Genomic DNA, 22,768 nt, shown 5'->3' with positions numbered 1-22,768 from the left:
AGACCCTTACATCTGTTGCCTACAAGAAACCCACCTCAGAAAAAAAGATGCACACAGACTGAGGGTGAAGGGATGGAAAAAAGTTTTCCAGGCAAATGGAAAGGAAAGAAAAGCTGGGGTAGCAATACTTATATCTGACAAATTAGATCTCAGAGTGAAGGACATAACAAGAGATAATGAAGGTCACTTCATAATACTAAAGGGTACAATCCAACAAGAAGAAATAACCCTGGTAAATATATATGCACCCAATACAGGAGCACCCAAATACATAAAAAAACTGCTGGAGGACATTAAGGGAGAGATTAATAGCAATACAATCATAGTAGGAGATTTTAATACCCCACTGTCACCCTTCGACAAATCATCTAAACAAAAAAGCAGCAAAGAAATATCAATCCTAAACGACTCACTAGACCAGATGGAATTAATTGACATCTTTAGAACATTCCACCCCAAAGCCACAGAATATACATTCTTCTCAAGTGCACATGGGACATTCTCAAAGATAGACCACATTTTGGGACATAGGCAGAGTCTATTCAAATTCAAGAAGATAGAAATCATATCAAGCATCTTCTCAGACCATAGTGGCATAAAACTGGAAATTAATTACAATAAAAATAATCCAAAGAAATCAAATACATGGAGACTAAACAACATGCTATTAAACAAGGACTGGGTTACCAGAGAAATCAAGGAAGAAATTAAAAACATCCTGGCAACAAATGACAATGAAAACACAACAATCCAAAATCTATGGGACACAGCAAAAGCAGTTTTGAGAGGGAAGTTCATATCCTTACAAGCCTATTGCAAAAAACTAGAAAAAATGGTAACAGATGAACTAACTCTACAACTCAAAGAGTTAGAAAAAGAGCAACAAGAAAAGCCCAGTGTAAGCAGAAGGAAGGAAATAACAAAAATCAGAGCACAGATAAATGACATAGAGACCAAAGAAACAATACATAAGATCAACAAAACCAAGAGCTGGTTCTTCGAAAGGATAAACAAGATTGATGGACCTCTAGCCAGGCTAACCAAGAAACAAAGAGAGAGGACCCAAATAAACAAAATCAGAAATGAAAGAGGTGAAATAACAACAGACCCCACCGAAATACAACAGATTGTTACAAAATACTACGAACAACTCTATTCCAACAAACTAAACAACCTGGAGGAAATGGACATATTCCTAGAAAAATACAAACTGCCAAAACTCAATCAGGAAGAATCTAAAAATCTCAATAGACCAGTGACGTGGGAAGAAATTGAAACCGTCATCAAAAAGCTTCCAGCAAACAAAAGCCCAGGGCCAGATGGCTTCACAGGAGAGTTTTACCAAACATTCAAGGAAGAACTAAAACCTATCCTCCTCAGACTATTCCAAAAAATCCAAGAGGAAGGAACACTTCCGAACTCCTTCTATGAAGCCAACATCACCCTAATACCAAAACCAGATAAAGACAACTCAATGAAAGAAAATTACAGGCCAATATCCCTCATGAACATAGATGCCAAAATCCTCAACAAAATTCTAGCAAATCGACTCCAGAAGAACATCACAAAGATCATACACCATGACCAAGTAGGATTTATTCCAGGAATGCAAGGATGGTACAATATCCGCAAATCAATAAACGTGATACATCACATAAACAAATTGAAAGATAAAAATCATATAGTCATATCAATTGACGCAGAAAAAGCATTTGACAAAATCCAACACCCTTTCCTGTTAAAAACTCTTAAAAAAGTGGGAGTACAAGGATCATACCTCAACATAATAAAAGCTATATATGATAAACCCACAGCCAACATTATACTCAATGGGCAAAAACTAAAACCATTCCCTCTAAGAACAGGAACAAGACAGGGATGCCCACTCTCGCCACTCCTGTTTGACATAGTTCTGGAAGTACTAGCCATTGCAATTAGACAAGAGGAGGAAATAAAAGGCATCCAAATTGGAAAAGAAGAAGTAAAGTTATCCTTATTTGCAGATGACATGATATTGTACATAAAAAACCCAAAAGACTCCATTAAAAAACTAATTGACTTAATAAATGAATTTGGCAACGTAGCAGGATATAAAATTAATGCCAAGAAATCCATGGCATTTCTATACACCAACAGTGAAACTACAGAAACAGAGGCTAAAAAAGCAATTCCATTCACCATCGCACCAAAAAAATTAAGATACCTAGGAATAAATTTAACTAAAGAAATAAAGGACCTATTTGCGGAAAACTACACGACACTGAAAAAAGAGATAGAGGAAGATGTAAGGAGATGGAAGAACATACCATGTTCATGGATTGGTAGGATCAACATCATCAAAATGTCCATACTTCCTAAAGCAATCTATAGGTTCAATGCACTCCCCATTAAAATACCAACAACATATTTCACTGACCTAGAAAGAACTCTCCAAAAGTTCATTTGGAACAATAAAAGACCCCGAATAGCCACAGCGATTCTGAGAAAGAAGAGTAAAGTAGGAGGGATCTCAATACCAGACTTCAAACTATACTACAAAGCCACTGTTCTCAAAACAGCCTGGTACTGGCACAAGAACAGACAAATAGATCAATGGAATAGAATTGAGAACCCAGATATCAACCCAAATCACTATGCTCAATTAATATTTGACAAAGGAGGCACGAATATACAATGGAGTCAAGACAGTCTCTTCAATAAATGGTGTTGGGAAAATTGGAAAGACACATGCAAAAGAATGAAACTAGATCACCAACTTACACCATTCACAAGGATAAACTCAAAATGGATACAGGACTTAAACATCAGACGGGAAACCATAAAAATACTAGAAGCATCCACAGGTAGCAAAATCTCAGACGTATGCCAAAATAACTTCTTCACTGATACGGCCCCTAGGGCAATGGAAGCTAAAGAGAAAATAAACAAATGGGACTACTTCAAAATAAAAAGCTTTTTTACAGCAAAAGAAACCATCAATAAAACAACAAGAAAGCCCACGGTGTGGGAGATCATATTTGCAAATATTACCACTGATAAAGGTTTAATCTCCAACATTTACAGACAGCTTATACAACTAAATAAAAGGAAGATGAATGATCCAATTAAAAAATGGGCAATGGACCTAAACAGAATATTTTCAAAAGAAGACAGAAGGAAGGCCAAAAGGCACATGAAAACATGCTCAAAGTCACTAAGTATCCGAGAGGTGCAAATCAAAACAACAATGCGGTACCATCTCACACCTGTCAGAATGGCCAACATCAACAAATCAACAAACGACAAGTGTTGGCGAGGTTGCGGAGAAAAAGGAACTCTCGTGCACTGCTGGTGGGAATGCAGACTGGTGCAACCACTGTGGAGAACAGTGTGGAGTTTCCTCAAAAAACTGAAAATGGAACTCCCATTTGACCCAGTAATCCCACTTCTAGGAATATATCCCAAGAAACTAGAAACACCAATCAGAAAGGATATATGCACCCCTATGTTCATAGCAGCACAATCTACAATAGCCAGAATTTGGAAACAGCCTAGGTGCCCGTCAGCAGATGATTGGATCCAAAAACTATGGTACATCTACACAATGGAATACTATGCTGCCATAAAGAAGAAGGAATTCTCATCATTTGCAGCAACCTGGATGGAATTGGAGAGCATCATGCTGAGTGAAATAAGCCAATCAACGAAAGAGAAACACCACATGACCTCACACATCGGTGGATGATAAAGATCTTTATAAACTGATGAACCAAGAGACAGATATAGAGAAAGTAAAGCAACAGGCAGACTGTCAAATTACAGTGGGGAGGGTAGGGATATCAGGGGGAGATAATAGATCAACCGAAGGACTTGTATAAATGCATATAAGTACAACCAATGGACATAAAACTATGGGGAGGGAGGGGATGTGTGGGAGGGAGGGAGGGGGGCAATAAAAAAAAAATCAAGAAAATATGTAAAAAATAAATAAATAAATAAATAAATAAATTAAAAAAAAAAAAAAAAAAAAAAAAAAAAAAAGAAAAAGAAACTAATGTTAACAAATTTCTCATTAACAGTTATGATTCTACCAAAGTTGGTCAGAAATTGGCATAAAACCCTGGAGATCTCCCCTTTGAAAGCATGGTCTTGGTTTTTAAGTTTAGTATACCACTGTAATAATACTAGTAGGGTAGTTTGCTTGTTTAGTAGAGGGTTTCACAAGGACATTGTGAACTAAGGAGGGTTAGTAAATTTGCATCCACAGTTATTTATCAATATTCCTAATCACCTGCATAACCAACCACTGTATCCTTTGGTATGGGGTGGGGAGGCTCTAACCCTACCAGGAGAGGTTCTAAAAAAATGCTAGTAGGGTCAAGCAGAATCATGAAGAAGGGCGGTGTTTCTAAAGATGGATGGATGTGTAAGTAGAGAGGACATGAGCATGTGTCTGATGAATGATTGTTAGTCTTGAATAGTACAGTTTATCTCAGCACTAAGGATTAGGCTTTAAAGGGAACCTTTCCATGTATTCAGACTAGCCTGATGCTTAGCTTTTATATATCTTGGGCTAAATTTGACAATTTAATGCTTGATGTTTTATTGCTATAAATAAAAAGTCAAGAGAAGAATACAGACTCATATTTTCTGGGATCTATAGACCTGTAGTTTGCTGTTCAGACAGAAGCAAATTTATTCTGAGAGAAGTGGGGATTTTTCTACTGACTTTCATGTGCTGCATTGTTTTAGGGAGAATATAAGATAGATGGAAGATTAAAAATTTTTATTACTTTGGTTAATTTTCCCAGATGCCTTTCCCTTCTGCTTCTTGTGATGAAGGGATCCATCTTTAATTTTTTTCAAAGATAAATAAATTCTGGGGATGTACAACCTAGTGACTATGCTTAATATTATATTCTACTAGAGTCCCAGTGCATGAAATTCATGCATGGGGGTGGGGGGCCCTCAGCCCAACCTGCACCCTCTTCAATCCGGGACCCTTCAGGGGATGTCCTACTGATGACTTAGGCCCGCTGTCTGTAGGGCCCGCTTGGCCACTCCCAGGTCGCCCTGCTCTCAGAGGCTGCCCCTGGGACTGGGACTGGGACTTCAGCAAGGCTGAGAGTGAGAGGACTTGGTGCCACCATCTTTGTGATGGAGTGATGGTTAATTTGCATATTACTCTTTTATTACCATATTTTCTGGTGTATAAGATGACTTTTGAAACAAAAAAAGTCAACCAAAAAAGATGACCAGGCGTATAAGACGACCCCCTAATTTTACAGTTAAAACATAGGTTTAGGCCTATTTTCGGGGTATACTCGGTGTATAAGACGACCCCCGATTTTCGGTTGACTTTTTTTCATTTCAAAAGTCATCTTATACGCCGGAAAATACGGTAGATAGGATGTTTGAAAGTTACTAAGAGAGTTTATCTTAAAAGTTCTCATCACAAGAAAAACATAACTGTGAGATGATAGATATTGACTAAGCTTATTATGGTGCTCATTTTGCAATATTGCATATATGAAATCATCACATTGTACACTTTGAACTTATACAAAGCTAAATGTCAATTAAAACTCAGTAAATCTGGAAAAAAGTTTTCAAATGAGTAAAACTTTACTCTTTATAAATTGTTTTCTTGACTAATAGCATTTTGTATTTTTTAATATTGCAAGAATATTAGGTGAAAACTTTAAAATAGAAAAACCATTCTCCTATGATAATGTAACAAAATATTTTTATATTTGTTACTTTCTATTTTTCACACCTTATTTTCAAATACAAAAGAGCATCTAAATAGCATTAAAATTTTTTTTAAATGATTGGTAAACTTACCAGTAATTGTCCATTTGTTACAAAATAAATATATTAGAAAGTGAGGTTCATAATGTAATTGAAGGTTGGTTTTCTTTAAGGAAAAGAACAGCAGGTATAATAGCTATAAGGCAAACATGGATTGTCAATGTAAGTACCAGAAAGAAATGGAAGAAAATGAATGTCATTTTAAATATTTTGTCTTTATGCATGCAAATACATTCACCTTTTCGAGCTGAGCAGAAGGAAACACAACTGATGACTGTTTTTGTGAGGAGCCAATGGCTTTGTAGCTTTAAAATATATTTTCTTCAGATTTTGCTGATATTCTCTAGAGTTATATAAAAATTGATACAAATGGGAAGTATAAAAAAAGAAAAGCTCTCTCATGCCATTGTCTGCAAATACCCATCATTAACATTCAGTCTAGTTCTTCCTTAAATAGTGCCCTAATTGATTTTCATTGCTGTATGTCCCTTTGTATTGTTTGGACTTTTTAATGTATATACATGCCTTTTATAATAAAATGATAGACAATAAAAGTTTATATCTTGAGGGAAAATATGAGCACAACTACATTATATTATTTAGGATTATTTTTTAATAGATTGAATCATATAAATTGCTGATATGCAACCCTTTTCAATCTACAAATACGGCAATTTCATTTGCTTGACTTAACGACAGCAACAGCTTGCAAAGAAATCTTGAAGGCCTGAAGGAGAATAGGGATATTATGTTCACAGCTGTATCTCTAGGGTCTAAAACGGTTCCTGAAAGATGACTCTAATCTTTGTTATGAAATAGAAAAGACTTGATACTGATAAAAATATTTTTATGGAAATAGAAATGAAATGGAAATATTTTAACTGTACTGCAGAGAAAATCAACTAACGGACCAATTCAGTTCCAAGCACCTCAATGGAATGGCTCTGGGAAAGCTTAATCAATGAAAATCCATCAGTGTTAATACCAGCTGTTTAAAGCTTCAGTATTCAGAAGCATGCATAACATATCAGCAGTGTCACAACAAGGGGGCGGAAACCTTCTATATTCAAATTAGGAAAGGTTGTGACTACTAGAATAAGTGATAGCTGTAGCTTGAGCCCAGCAGCTGCCTCCAGAGCCACATTTTCCCACCTGCTGAACTGCCTATAGGTTCCCAGCTACATACCAGCTGTCACGTGTAATGCATTGCTTCATGAAGGACCACTCAAAATAAGATCATTTTACTTGACTTGTCTGATGCCTGTACCCAATCTTTTTTCCTGGTGAACATTTGGATGGCTGTTTTATTTACTTATTTAAAAATTTTTCTTTCAATTACAGTTGACATATAATATTTTAGTAGTTTCAGGTGTCTTACATAGTGGTTAGACATTTATATGCCCATCTGGCATAATTACATAGTTACTACAATATTATTGACTCTACTCACTATGCTGCACTTCACTTGGGATTGCTGTTTTTTAAAGCAGTGTGCCATAGGCCTGGAGACATGAGGTAAGGGGGAGCTGTCTGCTGGTAATAGATATTGTGGTAGAGGCCTAAGACCATGGGTTTTGAAGACAGGTGGTCTAAGTTTAAATCACATCTGTCATTTGCAAACATGTGACCTTGGACAGGCAATCTCTTTGATTTGTTAACAAATCTCTACTTTCAAAAGCTATAGTTCAATAAAACAGTAAGTATGGACATGTGTAGCATGGTAGTTTGCACATAGAAGCCACTGGTTTTCAACGAGAATCATAGTAATGATGTGGAGGAATCTGGTTATTGAATAAAAGCCTTAGATTATAGAATCCTAGAATTGGAAAGTGTAAGCAGACCTTAGAAATCTAAGGCAACTTTGTGCTCCTTCCTATGAAGAGCATCAAAGGGGAATCAACCTAACATTGATTTTTACTTGAGGTTCATGTTTGTGCACGTATTGAAAAGGTAATTTTTGATAAATCCTAACTTGTCCCCTGCTCATCTATTTTAATTTCCCTTTGTCCATTGTTATCGTCTATCCCAATAAAGCTGGTCTGTGAAGCGTGATAACGCAGTTAAGGAAATAGGCTCCATCTCCTTGACGTGCCCAGACACCGGGTCTCAGGATGATGTCTCCCTGGTGCATATGCAGCACTGCTAATTATTCTGCTTTTAGACATAATGACATGCCAGGACATGAAACCTGGGGCCACTGCCTTTATTTAATTAGGCAAGAGTGGATTTGTACATGCCTGTGCATAAGAAACAATCGCAGAATGTAATTGAATATTGATTTTTGGTATTCCCTGTTCCCAATGAGACAGCATCTAGAAAGATAAAATCTGGTTTATTCTAATAGAGTATGTGCAAAGGGCACTGAGTGTGTTCCACGTTGCATCTTCATTATAAATTTCATTCTGAGACCCAGTTAACAGGCCCTGCTATTCTTTTCTATTATAATCATTTTCAAGAACTTAGGCAGCAGGATTTTTATGGTGTCACAGAACATGCAGCAAGATCTATTGTGCCCTGTGAGCTTCTTTCCTTTCCTGTCAGCGTCAGGATCTGAGGCATGTGATGCTGATCTGGGAGTGCTGGGTCTGAGGGGATGAGAGGCCTTGGATCCTGAGGAGAGTTAGCATCCCTTTTACCTCCTACACACACACACACACACACACACACTCCCCTCCCCCCCCCCCCCCCCTCTCTCTCTCTCTCTCTCTCTCTCTCACGCTCTCACACGAAGCTACTGCCCATCCTACCAGATCCCTAAGCTCAGGGAACAGGGCCGCCTTTTCTGAGACAGACACTGAAGTTTCTGCCAACTTGGGCAGGGGTCTATACCCTGAGAGCAGGGGATATTAACATAGGACCCATGTGGAGTTGGGATTTTGGGGTGGGAATCTGTGAATTCCCTGAAATGATTTCCTAAGAAAAGAGTCTTTTGCCAGATTTTTGTGTGTTTATGATCCAAAAAAGTTTAAGAAACAGATATGTTCTTGCTTTGCTCTGATCTTTTGAGACCAAAGAGTGTTGGAAGGAATTTGGTTTTGGGTATCAGATGGATTTGGGTTTGAATTATTTCTAACGGATTTTAGCTATGTGGCCTTGACATGATCAGAGAGGCTCTGAAACCTTTCCGACCACCATTTTCTGAACTGTAAAACAAGGTTCAGAAAGCCTATAGCATTATGCTAAGCAAAATAAGCCAGTCGGATAAAGATAAACATCACATTATCTCAACTCATGTGTGTACTATAATAAACAACATTAATGGATGAACAAAAATAGAGCCAGAGTCATAGAAACATCGAACAGACTGTCCAATCTAAGAGGGAAGGCGGGGAAGGTGGGGTGGGTGGGGCGGTAAGAGATCAACTAAAGGACTTGTATGCATGCATATGAGCATAACCAATGGACACAGACAGTAGGGGGGTGAGGGCATGTGCTGAGCTAGGGAGAGGTTAATAGGGGGCGGGGGGGGGGGGAAAGGAGACTTATGTAATACTTTAAACAATAAAGAACTTAAACAAATAAAAAAAAGATTATAGTAGACTAAGTAGACAGTGAGCCCCATGTCTTTTTCACAGTCTTTCTGAATACTATGGCAAGAGTAGATCTGCTTTTTCTGTACTGAAAGTTATCACCTCTGCTGGACCTTTGTCTGTACCAGGGCTGAGCAAAGCCAGTAGCCCAGATCTGGTCTGTTGTCTGTTCTTATATAATAAATAACATTTTGTTGAAACATAGCCACGTCCATTGATCTATGTGTCAGCTCTGATTGCTTTTGTACTGTGGTAGCGGAGAGTAGTTAGGTCAGAGACCATATGGACTGCAAAGCCTAAAATATTATCTGCCTCTTTCTGGGCAAAGTTTGCCAACCTTGGATGTATATTATCTGTCCTCCTTCCCATAACTCTGCAGGATTGGTCTTAAGATGCCCTTTTTATGGATTGAAAAGCTAAGACCAACAGAGTTCAACACTGTGACTGGGATTACACAATTTAAATACATGGTTAGGGTTTGAATCCGGGTCTGTGTGATTCCACAGCCCCTGTTCTTGCCACTAAACATTGATATCTTTTAACTCGGCCAGAACCTAGCTGAACCAGTTACATCTTCCGGTCCTGCCCAGTGACTGTGACTGGCATGGGGAGCAATTCGGTGATGTTCCCTGGAGTCATGGTGCAACCTGGTGGTCTTGGCGATTGTCCACAACCCGGCTCAGGTCTGCAGTGTAAATAAGTAGGTGAGAGAGGGGATGAGGATTTCAAGGACTGATCCTGCAGATGGCAGAGCAACACGGGTGAGCACCTGTTTATATGCAGACATCATGCTGCTTCCCAAGGGTCAGCATTCCCAGGAGTGTCCTTGTTGCTGCTGGATGTGGCTTCTACTCTCCTTTGGTTCCCTTGGTGAGTAATAGGTGATATTTGTGCATTTTCAGCACATGACCACCCAGCATAGACTTTTCCTGCTCCCTGTGAGACTAGGGGAGCTTTGGACCTGCGCACTTGCTCACTGGCACTGTGCCCTTATTGGCAGGTCTGACTCTCAATTGGAGATGAAAGTTATTTCACAGTGAATTAATCCTGATGGAAATTTTACTGTTTTAAGGGTTTACAGACGAAGTTCTGTAGTTCTTCAGTTAGTTTTCCATCTGCCCGTGATTTCTTCTTCTCACTCGGCTTCACCCTTCCAATTAATTTTTCCAAGCTTATGAACTGGTTATGATGAAATAAACAAAATTGGAAAAATCAGCTATTCTGCTTTAATTGACTACATGGCAGTGTTACAAGCTGATGATAACAATAACAGAGACAAAATTTTTAGCCACCCGTCTGTAAATAGCATAGTTGGGTAATTGATCCATCTGTCAAAGCATGCATCTAATCAGTCGTCACATAAAAAGGGGTATTGTAACATCCAGTTAGTGAGGGGAGAGGTGAGAAGGATTAGGAGGGTGAATGCTCTTCACAATGGAGCCTGTTTTTGTTCTGTCTTTGTGACTAGCGTTAGGGACTGCCTGTGATGCTCACTGCATGTGTCATGGAGCTGCTGACGGAGGATTCTATGGAAAAGCAGCAGAGCTGCAGAGTGGACAGGAAGGAATCAGAGCTATAATTAGCTTCTGGGTCATTGTGTTCAACAACAGTGGCCCTTATGTCTCCAAAGACGAAACCCTGTGGTCTTACCCTGTGGCTGTCACACTCTGTAAAGTCAATGACCCTTTCTGTCTATGGTGAAAATAGAAAACATAATAATGGGGCTGCTCTGGTGTAAGTGGGGATAGAAGAACCTGGAAGAATTAAGTCGTGTTTCATTTGTTGTGCCAGTGTAACTCTGTGGGGAAATAACTGGCTGATTAAAATTCTTGGTCTGTTGTTTAATTATTTAGAATGAATGCTTCCAGCAGACATGTTTCTCTTTGTAGTCCTTTTGGTTTATTGCTGACATGTTTTAGTGTCCAGTTACTTATTCTTTTTAATCCTCCCCCAAGGATACATTTTTATTGCTTTTACAGAGAGGGCAAGGGGAGAGAGAGAGAAACATCTATGTGAGAGAGAAGCATCGATTGGTTGCGTTCCTGGCATGCCCTGACTGGGAATGGAGCCAGCAACCTGGGAATGTGCCCTGACTGGGAATCTAAACCACAATTTTTTTGGTATTCCGGACAATGCTCCAACCAACTGAGGCACCTAGCTAGGGCCAGTTATTTATTTATTTTTTTAAGCTTTAAAATATCCAAGTAGCTCTTCATGTATTTTATTTGTTTCTTCCATAACACCAGGTACTTCTCATTGGTCAAGGCTACTGATGATTAATTTGTATTTCTGTCTTGGAAATGTGTTTATTAAGAACCCATCAGAAAATTCATGTATACCTTTTATTGGAGACTAAAGAGAAAAAAATTTTAAAAATTACAAATGATTATTGAGAACTTTAATTTGGAGAGAAACTGACCAGTTAATAGAATTTTAATTTATATTGATGAAGCAAGTAATGTTGGTGGTGCAATCACTTCCTGGGTGAGGGAGAGGAATGAGCAAGTCATAGGAATCTGTATCAATGGTGCTTTCTAGGGTTGTTCATCCCAGGTATATGGTACAATCAGTGCTATTAATTTGGGAAAGAGCAAGGCATGTTCATGGACTAGTGAGGGCCTCATCAGGTAATACTGATACACCAAAACAGTTGTTTGAGAGTCCTTGTGTTATGTCTTCCTGGAGCCATACTAGGAAGGCAAGCTGCTGCTATGCTATAATTTCTGCACAGATTTTCTCCTGTGTGTTTTTGTTTAAGCCCATATGCATTTTCATGATTGGTTATAGTTTCTGTGGTGTGTGTGTGGCAGCATTTGAGGGATGGGGTTGTCCATAAGGCTCCTTACACTTGACTGCCAACTTTGCGGGGCTCACATGTCCTTATTTATATGTTTGCCAGGGAGAAATGCCTCCTGCCTCTCCAGTTGGCTTTGGAATCCAAGAACATGAAGCTGGCCCAACATGCCTTGGCAGGAATACAGGTATGGCTCACACTGAGTGCACTGGGGACGACAGAAATTGACAGGCCGCATTGGCATGGAAAGAGCAAACAGTTAATATTTTAAATACTAGCTGTTTAAAGACCCAGACATAATTTTGATTGAACTAGGTAACAACCAGAGAGGATAACAAGATTTTTTAAAACATTCATCAACATTTCTTTGTATACCACATTATCTTATTGAGCCTTTGACCTCACACACTGATTTATGAGGAGTCGGCTAAGCCTCACAAAAGTGAATTTTTTGTTAATCCTTTCCGGAGGATATGTTTTTCATTGATTTTTTTTTATTTGTTAATTTTTTAGAGAGAGTAGAAGGGAGGAGGAGAGGCAGAAAGAGAGAAACTTCAATGTGAGAGGAACACATCCATTGGTTGCCTCCCACACACACCCCAACTGGGGTTGGGGATCGAGCCTGCAACTGAGGTACATGCCCTTGACTGGAATCAAACCTACAACTATCCAGTCTGCAGGCTGACACTCTGTCCACTGAGTAAAACCGGGTAGGGCCAAAAGTGAAATATTTTATGTGAGGTCCAACTTTTAGGAGAATAAGGGATCCCAAGAAATCTTGTATACACCCAATGCCTGTGGTTCTGTGGATGAAAATTGATGGCAAACCTGACACATTTTGTTTTGTTGCCTACTCTACAGTTAGGTTGGCAAGTGGGATAATGTGTTTTGTTTTTCAGAGTAAGATGGAGAAGAAAAAATAAATTTGGTCTAATAGGAAAAGTTAGATTGTTTGGGAACATTTCCTTCTCTGAGCATTTGTTCATTTGTGTTTTACACATTACATAACAGAGCCATTGCAAGAGCGCAAGAGAGATGGCTAGATAAATGCATTGACTTTTTAAGTGGTTTGGTTTCTAAGTGGCAAGCACTGTGGGGTTCAAGCTGCGGGGGTTTGTCCAGCAGGGCCTTGGATCAGCAGCATTTGTAGGACGTCTTTTCACACCCGTATGTGTAATTTCATTGTTAGCTCTCTAAGTTCAAAGAGGCCCCTCATACCTTTTTTTACTCCTTCCCCCCACCCCAACTGAATTAGATAAAGTATGTTTAATTTTATGGTAGCACTAGACATTTTTAAACATGATCCATAATGTTATTAAAAACTTTGCTCTTCTCCCAGGGAATTTGGGCCAACCATAAAAATGAATGGAAGGTTGCTTTCACCTGCCACTGAGGTTCCTTTTTCTCACGTACTTTATAGATTTTCCATTTAGCTACTATTTTCTTAACCCTCCAGCACTCTAAGGTAGGGGACTGTGATTTCAAGGGCTTATTTAATTATGATAGCATCAGTGACCTGGTGGGCATTGAACTTCCTCTTACCATTCCTTGTTACCTCAGATTAACTTCAGGCAATATTTTTGGCCTTCCCAGTCTTTATCACTGTAGTTAGTAAGAGGTTCGTATATTAACTTTACCTCTGGGCTGCCCTGCATGCACTAGATAATAGTGAAAAATCTCTTTTGAGAGAATACAGGCACAAATGTCAGAGAGTTCTGAGAAGAAGGTTCACCATCCTTGTTTTGATCTATCTGCATGGCATTCAGCTAAAAGAGAGAGGCATAGCTCTGGACAATCAGAAGCCAAAAGCTCTTCACAGTAGTGACTCTACACTGAAGTGGCCAAGGACAGATAGAACAGGGATTAATAGAAAGTCCTTCACTGGGTCTCACAAACCCACTGCCCTGGGACACAATGGGGGGAGAACAGCTCACTTTCAGTCCTTGTGAATGAGAATTAGGTGTTCTCATTCACAAGTGTGAGTGAGCACAGAATGTGGCATGACTTACAGCTCATTTGATCTGAGAATGTGATTAAAGCTATGAATTACCATTTGTTTGTTTAGGCAATAAACACATTTAATTATTTTACATAACTAGAATTCTATAAATGAGCCATTTTAGGTTTGGTGTACCAGCTCTGTGATGCCACCAAAGGCCCCATTTCTTTCCCTTCTTTTCCTCGGCCATCTTTTTATTTTTAATTTTTAAAAGTCTTTATTATTTTAGAGCAGTTTTTGATTTACAATAAAATTGAGAGGAAGGTTCAAGGAATTCCCATGCACCTCTGTCCCACACATGCATAGCCTCCCCATTGTCAACATCACTCACCAAAATGGTTCATGTTTTTTTTTTTTAACCAAGGAGGAGCCTACATTAATACACCATATTGATCCACCGTCCACAGTTTACCTTAGGGTGCACTACTCTTTCATGTCAGACCACTCATGAGGTCCTGCATTCACGCTGAAGGCCACATGTTTAGCCAAAGGGCACCTGTGAAACTATTTCATTGAAGGTGTCTGAGGAGGGTTATATAGAGAAAAGACTTAGATGGACATCACAGCTGATTTCAGATACTTCAGAAGCCTAATCCGTGTGAATCTGGGGAAGGATAAGTGAGCAGAAGCTGTAGGCAGTTACAATCTAAGAAAGAATTTCATGAAAAGCAAGAGTTGTCTGAAAGAAAAAAGGGCTGTCCTGTGGGGCATAATGACTCCTGGGAAACCTGGTGAAAGTGAACATCTTTTTGTTTAGGTTTTTGCAGAAGTCATTTTCTAATGAAAATACACTAAGTTTTGTAGATTCATGAGCAATTCCTGGGTAAATGATAGTTCACCATAGTAAGTGAACAAGTAAACATCTGAGAAAAGGAATTTGTCTACAGGACTTCTTTCCCATGACCAAGCTCCATTCAGAAGGAGTGTGTGTGCGCACGACTCTTGTGAGGGTTGATTTGCCTTAGCCCATGCATGCTCTACCCCAATCACCCAAATAACCTTGTGCCCACCATATTAGAATTTCACTTGGTAAAATCCTATCTAATAAAGAGGGAATATGCTAATTGACCCTCACACCTTCGCAAAGATGGCAGCACCCACAGCCAATAAGGAGGGAATATGCTAATTGACTGTCCCACACCTAAAGAGGGCAGCACCCACAGACCCAAGATGTGATGCCTGTCTCCAGAGTCCCCCAGTCTCCTCAGCCCCCAGCCACCCATGGCTGGCCCGAGGCACAGGCAAGCCTCGGATGGCAGCTGCCCAGCCGCCCAGGGCTGCCCAAGGATCAAGTAACCAGGGACGGCCAAGACTTGTGCTGCCAGTACTGGCAGCACCAGAGGTGTAATGGGGCATCACCTTCCCCTGATTGCCAGGTCGCCTCCTGCACCTGAGGGCTCCCGGACTGTGAGAGGGGGGCAGGCCAGGCTGAGAGACCTCCCCTCCAATGCATGAATTTTTTTTATGTACCAGGCCTCTAGTATATAATGACTTATCTAATCGCAGGAAGAAGACTTTGCCAAAAAGTTTACCAAATGTTTGATGTGTTGTTTTCTTTTCAATGACATCTAGAGCAGGAGTCCTTTCCTAATGGACTCCAGCTTCATGCCTCCTAAGAAAAAATTACCCTCTGTATGCCCTAAGCTACAACAAAGTAAGTGGCAGGGGAGAGCCTCTGTGATCACTGCCTTGTGCCTCTTTACAGAAGCTTGTGTCAGAAGAGAGGTTTGTATCCATGGAAACAGACTCTGATGAGAAGCAGCTGCTCAATCAGATCCTGAACGCAGTGAAAGTGACGCCCTCCCTCCACGAAGACCTGCAGGTGGAAGTGATGAAGGTTGGTTTGATGTGGCTACCAGCCTGTGTCATTGGCACAGGAACAAACTCTGACACACACACACGCACACACACACACACACACACTCTGCCAACACCTCCCCCAATCCCGCAGCTCTTATTGTTTTCTGGGAAATGCCTCTGCATATTGGTCATGCTAGCTCACCCTTTGCTTGGAATATATGGTAATTATCCTTGCTTATGGTAACCCAAAGTAACCTTGATTCTTAAACAGAAGAGACAACTAAGTGAAAAGGTATGATTTCGATGCATCTATAAGATTTTTGGCCCACTCATGCATGTCAAATGTTAGAAAATGTATTTATCTTTTTTTTTTTTTTTTTGAGATCATGTATGTGAGCAGTTCTAGATTGGGACAGATCCAATCATTCTGGGTATCCTGCCTGCCTGTCTATGTTAAAACAATCAGGGTTCTAATGCTGTTTCAACGTTCACTAAGGTCTTAGAATAGTTGGTATAGGGGAAGAAGACCATAATTTGGAACCATATCAGAATCACATCTTTTTTCCCCCTGTTCAAATTATGTGACCTTACTCACCCACATTCCAGCCACCATCTCTATTTGAAAATCACCATGATTGGGAGCCCCTTACACTGACTCTCCAGTATGTCATATCCTGGAGTAAAGAGTGAGTTGGGCAGGAGAAGGATGGAAATCTTTCCCAGAAGAGTGCCTTAGTCAGAGTAATAGCCTGAACCAGCAGACTGGCTTTCCATAATGTCTCTGCCCATTTTCTCCTTAGAGGAATATTTAAGAATAGCTGGTGTCATAGAAAGGTTGATTTCTTCCTGGAAGTGCACTGAGGGATTTTTTTTTTTTGTCTTAGATAAGAGATTCACTTCTCTGGGCTTCAGTTTCTCTACTCAGAAAAGAAAAGCTTGGTTTCAGTCATGGCATTTTCTTAATGCCCTGGAACTTCCCCTAACTCTCTTGGTGGGTAGTGTAGTGATTAATGAAGAGCTCAGACTCCAAAGCCAGCCTATCTGGGTTAGAATCCTCATTCATTTCTTAATAGATTCATTCCCTTGGACAGATTCCTTAACCACTCTGGCTTGATCTCATCTGTAAAATGGGGGTAATAGTAGCACCTACCAAATAGGATTGTTGTGAGGATTAAATAGAGTAATAGAATTCAGCACAGTATCTGGCATAAAGCAAGTGCTTTCAAACTGTTAAATATTACCACCACACTTCCTACTTTTACCTACTGCTACTACTACCTACTGCTGCTGAGTCAGAATCTTAGTGGTGGGTTTTAGTCCTGTACACAGTAAACACTGGGAATCTTTGAGCTGGATGGTCTTGAGGAGTTTGTCTTTAACTCTCTTTGCTTCTAGAATATAATAGTACAGGTTTTTCCTGTCCTTTGACATATTTTTGTCAGTTGTGCAATCATAGGAACCGAGAAATAACCAACCACCTCTGAATTTGTTTTCTTTTTCTACTACCCCCTTGGTCACTATTGGGGAAGAAGCAAGGTCAGCTGCCTTGTTAATTGCTTTTACTACTTTCAAGTCTAGTCTGCTTAGTCCTTCATCTACTATTGAGTCTCAAAGTACTGAAGGCTGCGCTCTGGTGTCATACTGATGGACACACATGACAGATTTCATAATATCTGGAAATTCTCCCAGGCATATTGCTTTTTGTAGAGTACAGACATATGTATTAAAAATTAAAATGAGAAAGTACCTGTTTTGTAGGAGCTGTGGAGAAGCAGGATGTTTCATGGTCATGTCCATAGTAACACCTGTTTTGAAAACCTGTACTTGCTTTGAAAAAGAACAGCCTAGCAGTGCCTTCTGCTAGCTTTGCTGAGCACAGGAGTTGACACATGTCAACTCTCCTGGAAATTCTGGAAAGCCACCTTAATGAGCTTTTTAATGACACCACAGTAGACTGTGGTACTAGTAATTAATGTCTGGAAAGAAATCAATCATTGTCAGAAAAGAAAAACAACAATGTAGGCTGCCTTTCTTTACAGGTAGATTTCCAAGATGCTTAAAAAAGGCAAGGGCTTTTGTTGCATGCTATTATTTTTAACTAGTTCAACATTAGAATTGGGGAAAATGTATTTTTTATTTAACCATAGATGGTACACAATACTATGTGAGTTATCTTAGTTTCAGGCGCACAACATAGTGATTAGACATTTTTATACCTTACAAGGTGATCTCCCCACTAATTCTAGTACTCATCTGTCACCCTGTAAACTAATCACCATATTATTGACTATATTCCCTTTCACCTTTTTCACCTATTTTTCCACTTCCTTCCCTATGGCAACCTGTGTTTCTATGAGACTGTTTTTGTTTTGTTTTCTTTTTTTGTTTATTTTGATTCCATATATAAGTAAAATCATACAGTATTTGTCTTTATCTGTCTGATTTATTTCACTTAGCATAATACACTCTGGGTCCATCCATGTTGTTGCACATGGCAAGAGTTCGTTCTTTTTTCTGGCTGTGTAATATTCTATTGAGTGTATAGAAACCACATCTTGATCTATTCGTCTACCAGTGGACACCTAGGTTGTTTCCATATCTTGGCTATTGTAACTAATGCTACAGTGAACATAGGAGTGCAGAGATCTTTTCAAATTAGTGTTTTCATTATCTTTGGATAAATACTCAAAAGTGGAATTGCTAGGTCAGATACTAGATCTGTTGGGACTTTTTCCCCCTTCTTTTTGAAAAGAAGATGAGATGAGAGCATGCTCTTTGGGTAGGGCAGGCCAGCTTTGTAGATAAGGCAGGTTATGATATGGGAAACTGAGAAAGCATGATGAATGTTCTGTTATTGGACATCTTATTTTATATGCATCTTTGGGTAATAGAAATGAATATTGATGGAAGGCTTTACAGTTTTCAAAGGAGAAATGACATTTATTATGCATCAGAAACTCTGCTAAGTACTTGACATTCATACTAGATCACACACCTAATTAAATGATGGAGCCAGTACTTGAACTGTAATTCAACCTGAGGTCAAGTCTATGTTCATAAAGAGTGGGTTACATTGCCTTCTTACTCTATCTGAAAAACATTTTAAAGTTGATTGAATAGGAAAGTTACATCACAGGCTAACAAGGGGCAAAGCTAGAGTGATTTGAAGTGTTTTCTGTACCCTCCCATGACATTATAACATTCTATTTATTTACTAGTTCAATTAGCTAGATTCAAATATGAAGAAAGAATCGAAGTAATTTTCCCACCAAATTAGTTGATAGGTCTGGTGTGTGTGTGTGTGTGTGTGTGTGTGTGTGTGTGGAGAGAGAGAGAGAGAGAGAGAGAGAGAGAGAGAGAGAGAGAGAGAGAGAGAGAGAGAGAGAGAGAGAGAAGAGGAAGAGAAGAGAAGAGAAGAGGGGAAGGGGAAGGGGGAGGGGGAGGGGGAGGAGGAGGAGGAGGAGAAGGAGGAGGAGGAGAAGGAGGAGGAGGAGGAGGAGAAGATGAGAGGGAGTGGGAGGGAGAGAAAGTGAGATATTAAGATTATAAATTAGCGGAAGGGAAAGAAAATGTTGACATGTTTTCATATTTTGTACCAAAGCCAACCAGATGTCTACAGAAAATACAAAGGAAAAAAAGCTTACTATCTGTAGAACTGGTAGACCTAAGCTTTAGGGTATCCATGTAGAACTCTGGTCTTACAGTGGAGAGGAGAAAGTGCTTTTAAATTAAATACCAGCTTTGCAGTGTGGAGTTTCCTCAAAAAACTGAAAATGGAACTCCCATTTGACCCAGTAATCCCACTTCTAGGAATATATCCCAAGAAACTAGAAACACCAATCAGAAAGGATATATGCACCCCTATGTTCATAGCAGCACAATCTACAATAGCCAGAATTTGGAAACAGCCTAGGTGCCCGTCAGCAGATGATTGGATCCAAAAACTATGGTACATCTACACAATGGAATACTATGCTGCCATAAAAAAGAAGGAATTCTCATCATTTGCAGCAACCTGGATGGAATTGGAGAACATCATGCTGAGTGAAATAAGCCAGTCAATGAAAGAGAAACACCACATGACCTCACTCATTTGTGGATGATAAAGAACATTATAAATTGATGAACCAAGAGACAGATATAGAGACAGTAAAACAACAGACAGAGTGTCAAATTACAGTGGAGAGGGGAGGAAGATCTAGGGGAGATAATAGATCAACCGAAGGACTTGTGTACATCCATATAAGTACAACCAATGGACATAAAACTCTGGGGAGGGAGGGTATGTACGGGAGGGAGGGAGGGAGGGGGGCAAAAAAAAAATCAATAATAAAAAAAAAAAAGAACAGCTGAAAAAAAAATAAATAAAAGTGATTTGGCTGCAAAACCAAAAAAAAAAAAAAAAAAAGAAATGGTCCAAATAGAATGACCATTTCTACATCCCTTCTCAATAATATTTTAATGGCAGAGTCTCATATTTTTGCCTCTTAACTCTGAGCATTTGGTCTTCTAGAGTGTCTTAGGGGAGGAATGATCATTGGCAAAGTTTGAGGGTGAAAAATGACTAAATTGTCTTGCCTTCTCATAACAAGGAGGAATCCCTTCTTAGTCTACAGCTAAGTCTATTGATACACGTTAAAGCTTTGCAGCAATCCCTAGTATTAAGGAACAATCCACTATTTGATGAAAAATATTTAATTTTGAATGTGCAATTGTTAGAGGTTGGTCTGCCATGATTATAAACACATTATTTGGTTAGTGCACAAGTAACTAAAATAGGTGGTTTTGCTAACAAAATGGTTCCCCAACAGCCCTCCCTCTTCCTGCTCCGAAAATTGAAAATAATTTTTTCCACTTTGTATACATATTGATAAAATTTGTACTGCTTTCCCCACCAAGCTTCTCTACCCCTTAGTGTGACTGCATTAGAGATAATAAAAATATATGAAAAAGTAAGAAGAAAATATTGAAAACTGAGAAATGTGATTTTAAGTAGTTTATGCATTACTTTTTGAGATAAAGGTATTTTCACATTATCTATTTTTTCTTTTATGCACCACTATTTCCAAGTGCCATACCACTTGAATATATTTGCGAATAACTCTAAGTGTTTTAAAACTTTCCCCCATGGTTTTTGTTAAGCAAGCAGAGATGCAGAGGCCTTCTATATTTACTGTGGGTGTGTTAGGGTTCCTAGTAGAGCAGAGGAGATCCTCCAATTTTCTCAATCCTGTTGTCTACAAATATCTATTGCTTCCTCCGTGCTAGGCACAGATAATCCCTGGCAATGAAAATGAACCTAGAATGAAACAAAAACAGAGTCTTTGTCTTAAGGCCAGTGATAAAGAAATCAATGAAATACATAAATACACATAAACTGTGATAAATACAATGAATGAAAAATCTAGGAAAACTAAAAGTGTATTTATTATAAGGTCTGAGGGTAGGCAGATGAGAAGAACAGAGAAGTCTATTCTTAAGATGTAATGTTTAAAGCAAATAGACCTAAAGTATTAGAAAGAATCAAGCAAGAAGACTGGGATTGGAGAAAGTGAAGGAAGAATTACTGTATTAATTAAGATTTATTTCCTCTGAAACAAGGCAGAAGTTTATTTTTCTTTTGCATAAATTTAGGTTAGTAGTGGCCGAACCACATTATCGGAAATGATTGTTTCTTGGACTTTGTTTCCCCACCTCATTGTCCATGAAGGCCCAATCCCTCCTCAGTATTGGTATTCATGCCCACATTCTAGCCAACTGGCAAAAGGAAGCATAGGCGGGACATTTCTGCTCACTTCCCATTGGCCAGACTTGGTCATATGGCAACACTCACTTGTAAGGAAGGCTGGGAAGCGTAGTCTTTATTTTGGGCAGCATGTGCCCAGAGTTCTGTTCTTCAAAAAAAAAGAGGATAGTGCTGAGAGAGAACTGGTGGTCTGCCACAATCCCTTATCATATGAGAATTGCAGTCTGTTTTATTTTCCTACAGCAATAGGCAGCTGACACATCTCCTCTGCCATCTCCCTGTCCATTTTTTTTTTTACTGTATTTTTCTCAGCAGAAAAGAATTTTAATGCATTCAGAGAGGTGTGAGGTTAGCTGAGACCTAGTGGACTACTGTGGCCTATTCAGGGGGAACGTCACAATATAATCTCTCCAACTAGTTAGCCCTAAACTCTTGATTCTGGCATGACTACAAAATTTCACTAGGTACTAGTGAAAACTAATTACGTGCTCTCAATATTGTTTGCATCCTTTTGGTGCCTGGCAGAGCATCTGGCATATGGCTTACTAGTTGCTTGTTACTTCAGTTATTGACTAATGGAAAGGAGAAGGAAACACATGTGGTAGTTTTCAGTGGCCACCAGGATAAACAGGAACAAAAACTCAAGTTGTGATTATAGATAAATATCTGTGTGAGTACAAAACTGAGAAAGAATAACATGGATTTGGACTTTAGAATTGAAGTAACCTCACACATCATTAGATCCTTCTTTTTATTGGAAAATTGAAGTTGGAATGGCTCAGTTACTTGACTGGTCTTACACAGTTGTTGTTAGCAGAATAGCTTTTCCAACCATTTAAATATTTCTGGAGAGGCCTTGTGGCAACCCTAGGAGTTAATCTGGTCTTTGGATGTGTGTTATTGGATAGGTGGAGAAGAAAACTTTCTAGACTTGTGTTTGAGTTAATTGCAAGGTCAGTGTGAGTAGTACGGCTTCTGAAAAAACAAATGAAATGTAATGAGAAAGAAACACGTTTCGATAGGAATTAACTGAGAAACCTTTAAGTAGCCAAGTGTGTCTGCTAGAGTAGCAGAATGGCATGATGTAACTGTCCTAACAAACAATCATT

At 39.2% G+C, this 22,768-nt stretch overlaps 1 protein-coding gene across 1 annotated transcript in view; it reads left to right on the top strand.

The window, feature by feature from the left end:
• The window catches only part of ARFGEF3 (ARFGEF family member 3), a 133,070-nt gene that overhangs the window by 28,205 nt on the left and 82,097 nt on the right, over positions 1–22,768 (top strand). The window contains exons 3-4 of the mRNA XM_084890649.1: positions 12,220–12,301; positions 15,819–15,950. Coding sequence (XP_084746775.1) covers positions 12,220–12,301; positions 15,819–15,950 — 214 coding nt within the window. The remainder of the gene's footprint in view (positions 1–12,219; positions 12,302–15,818; positions 15,951–22,768) is intronic.

The sequence above is a fragment of the Pipistrellus hanaki genome (assembly GCF_964339955.1).
Source record: "Pipistrellus hanaki genome assembly, chromosome: 7".
In the NCBI taxonomy this organism is placed as follows: domain Eukaryota; kingdom Metazoa; phylum Chordata; class Mammalia; order Chiroptera; family Vespertilionidae; genus Pipistrellus; species Pipistrellus hanaki.
The sequence above is the reverse complement of the archived record's forward strand: the minus strand, read 5'-3'. Positions and strand labels throughout refer to the sequence as shown.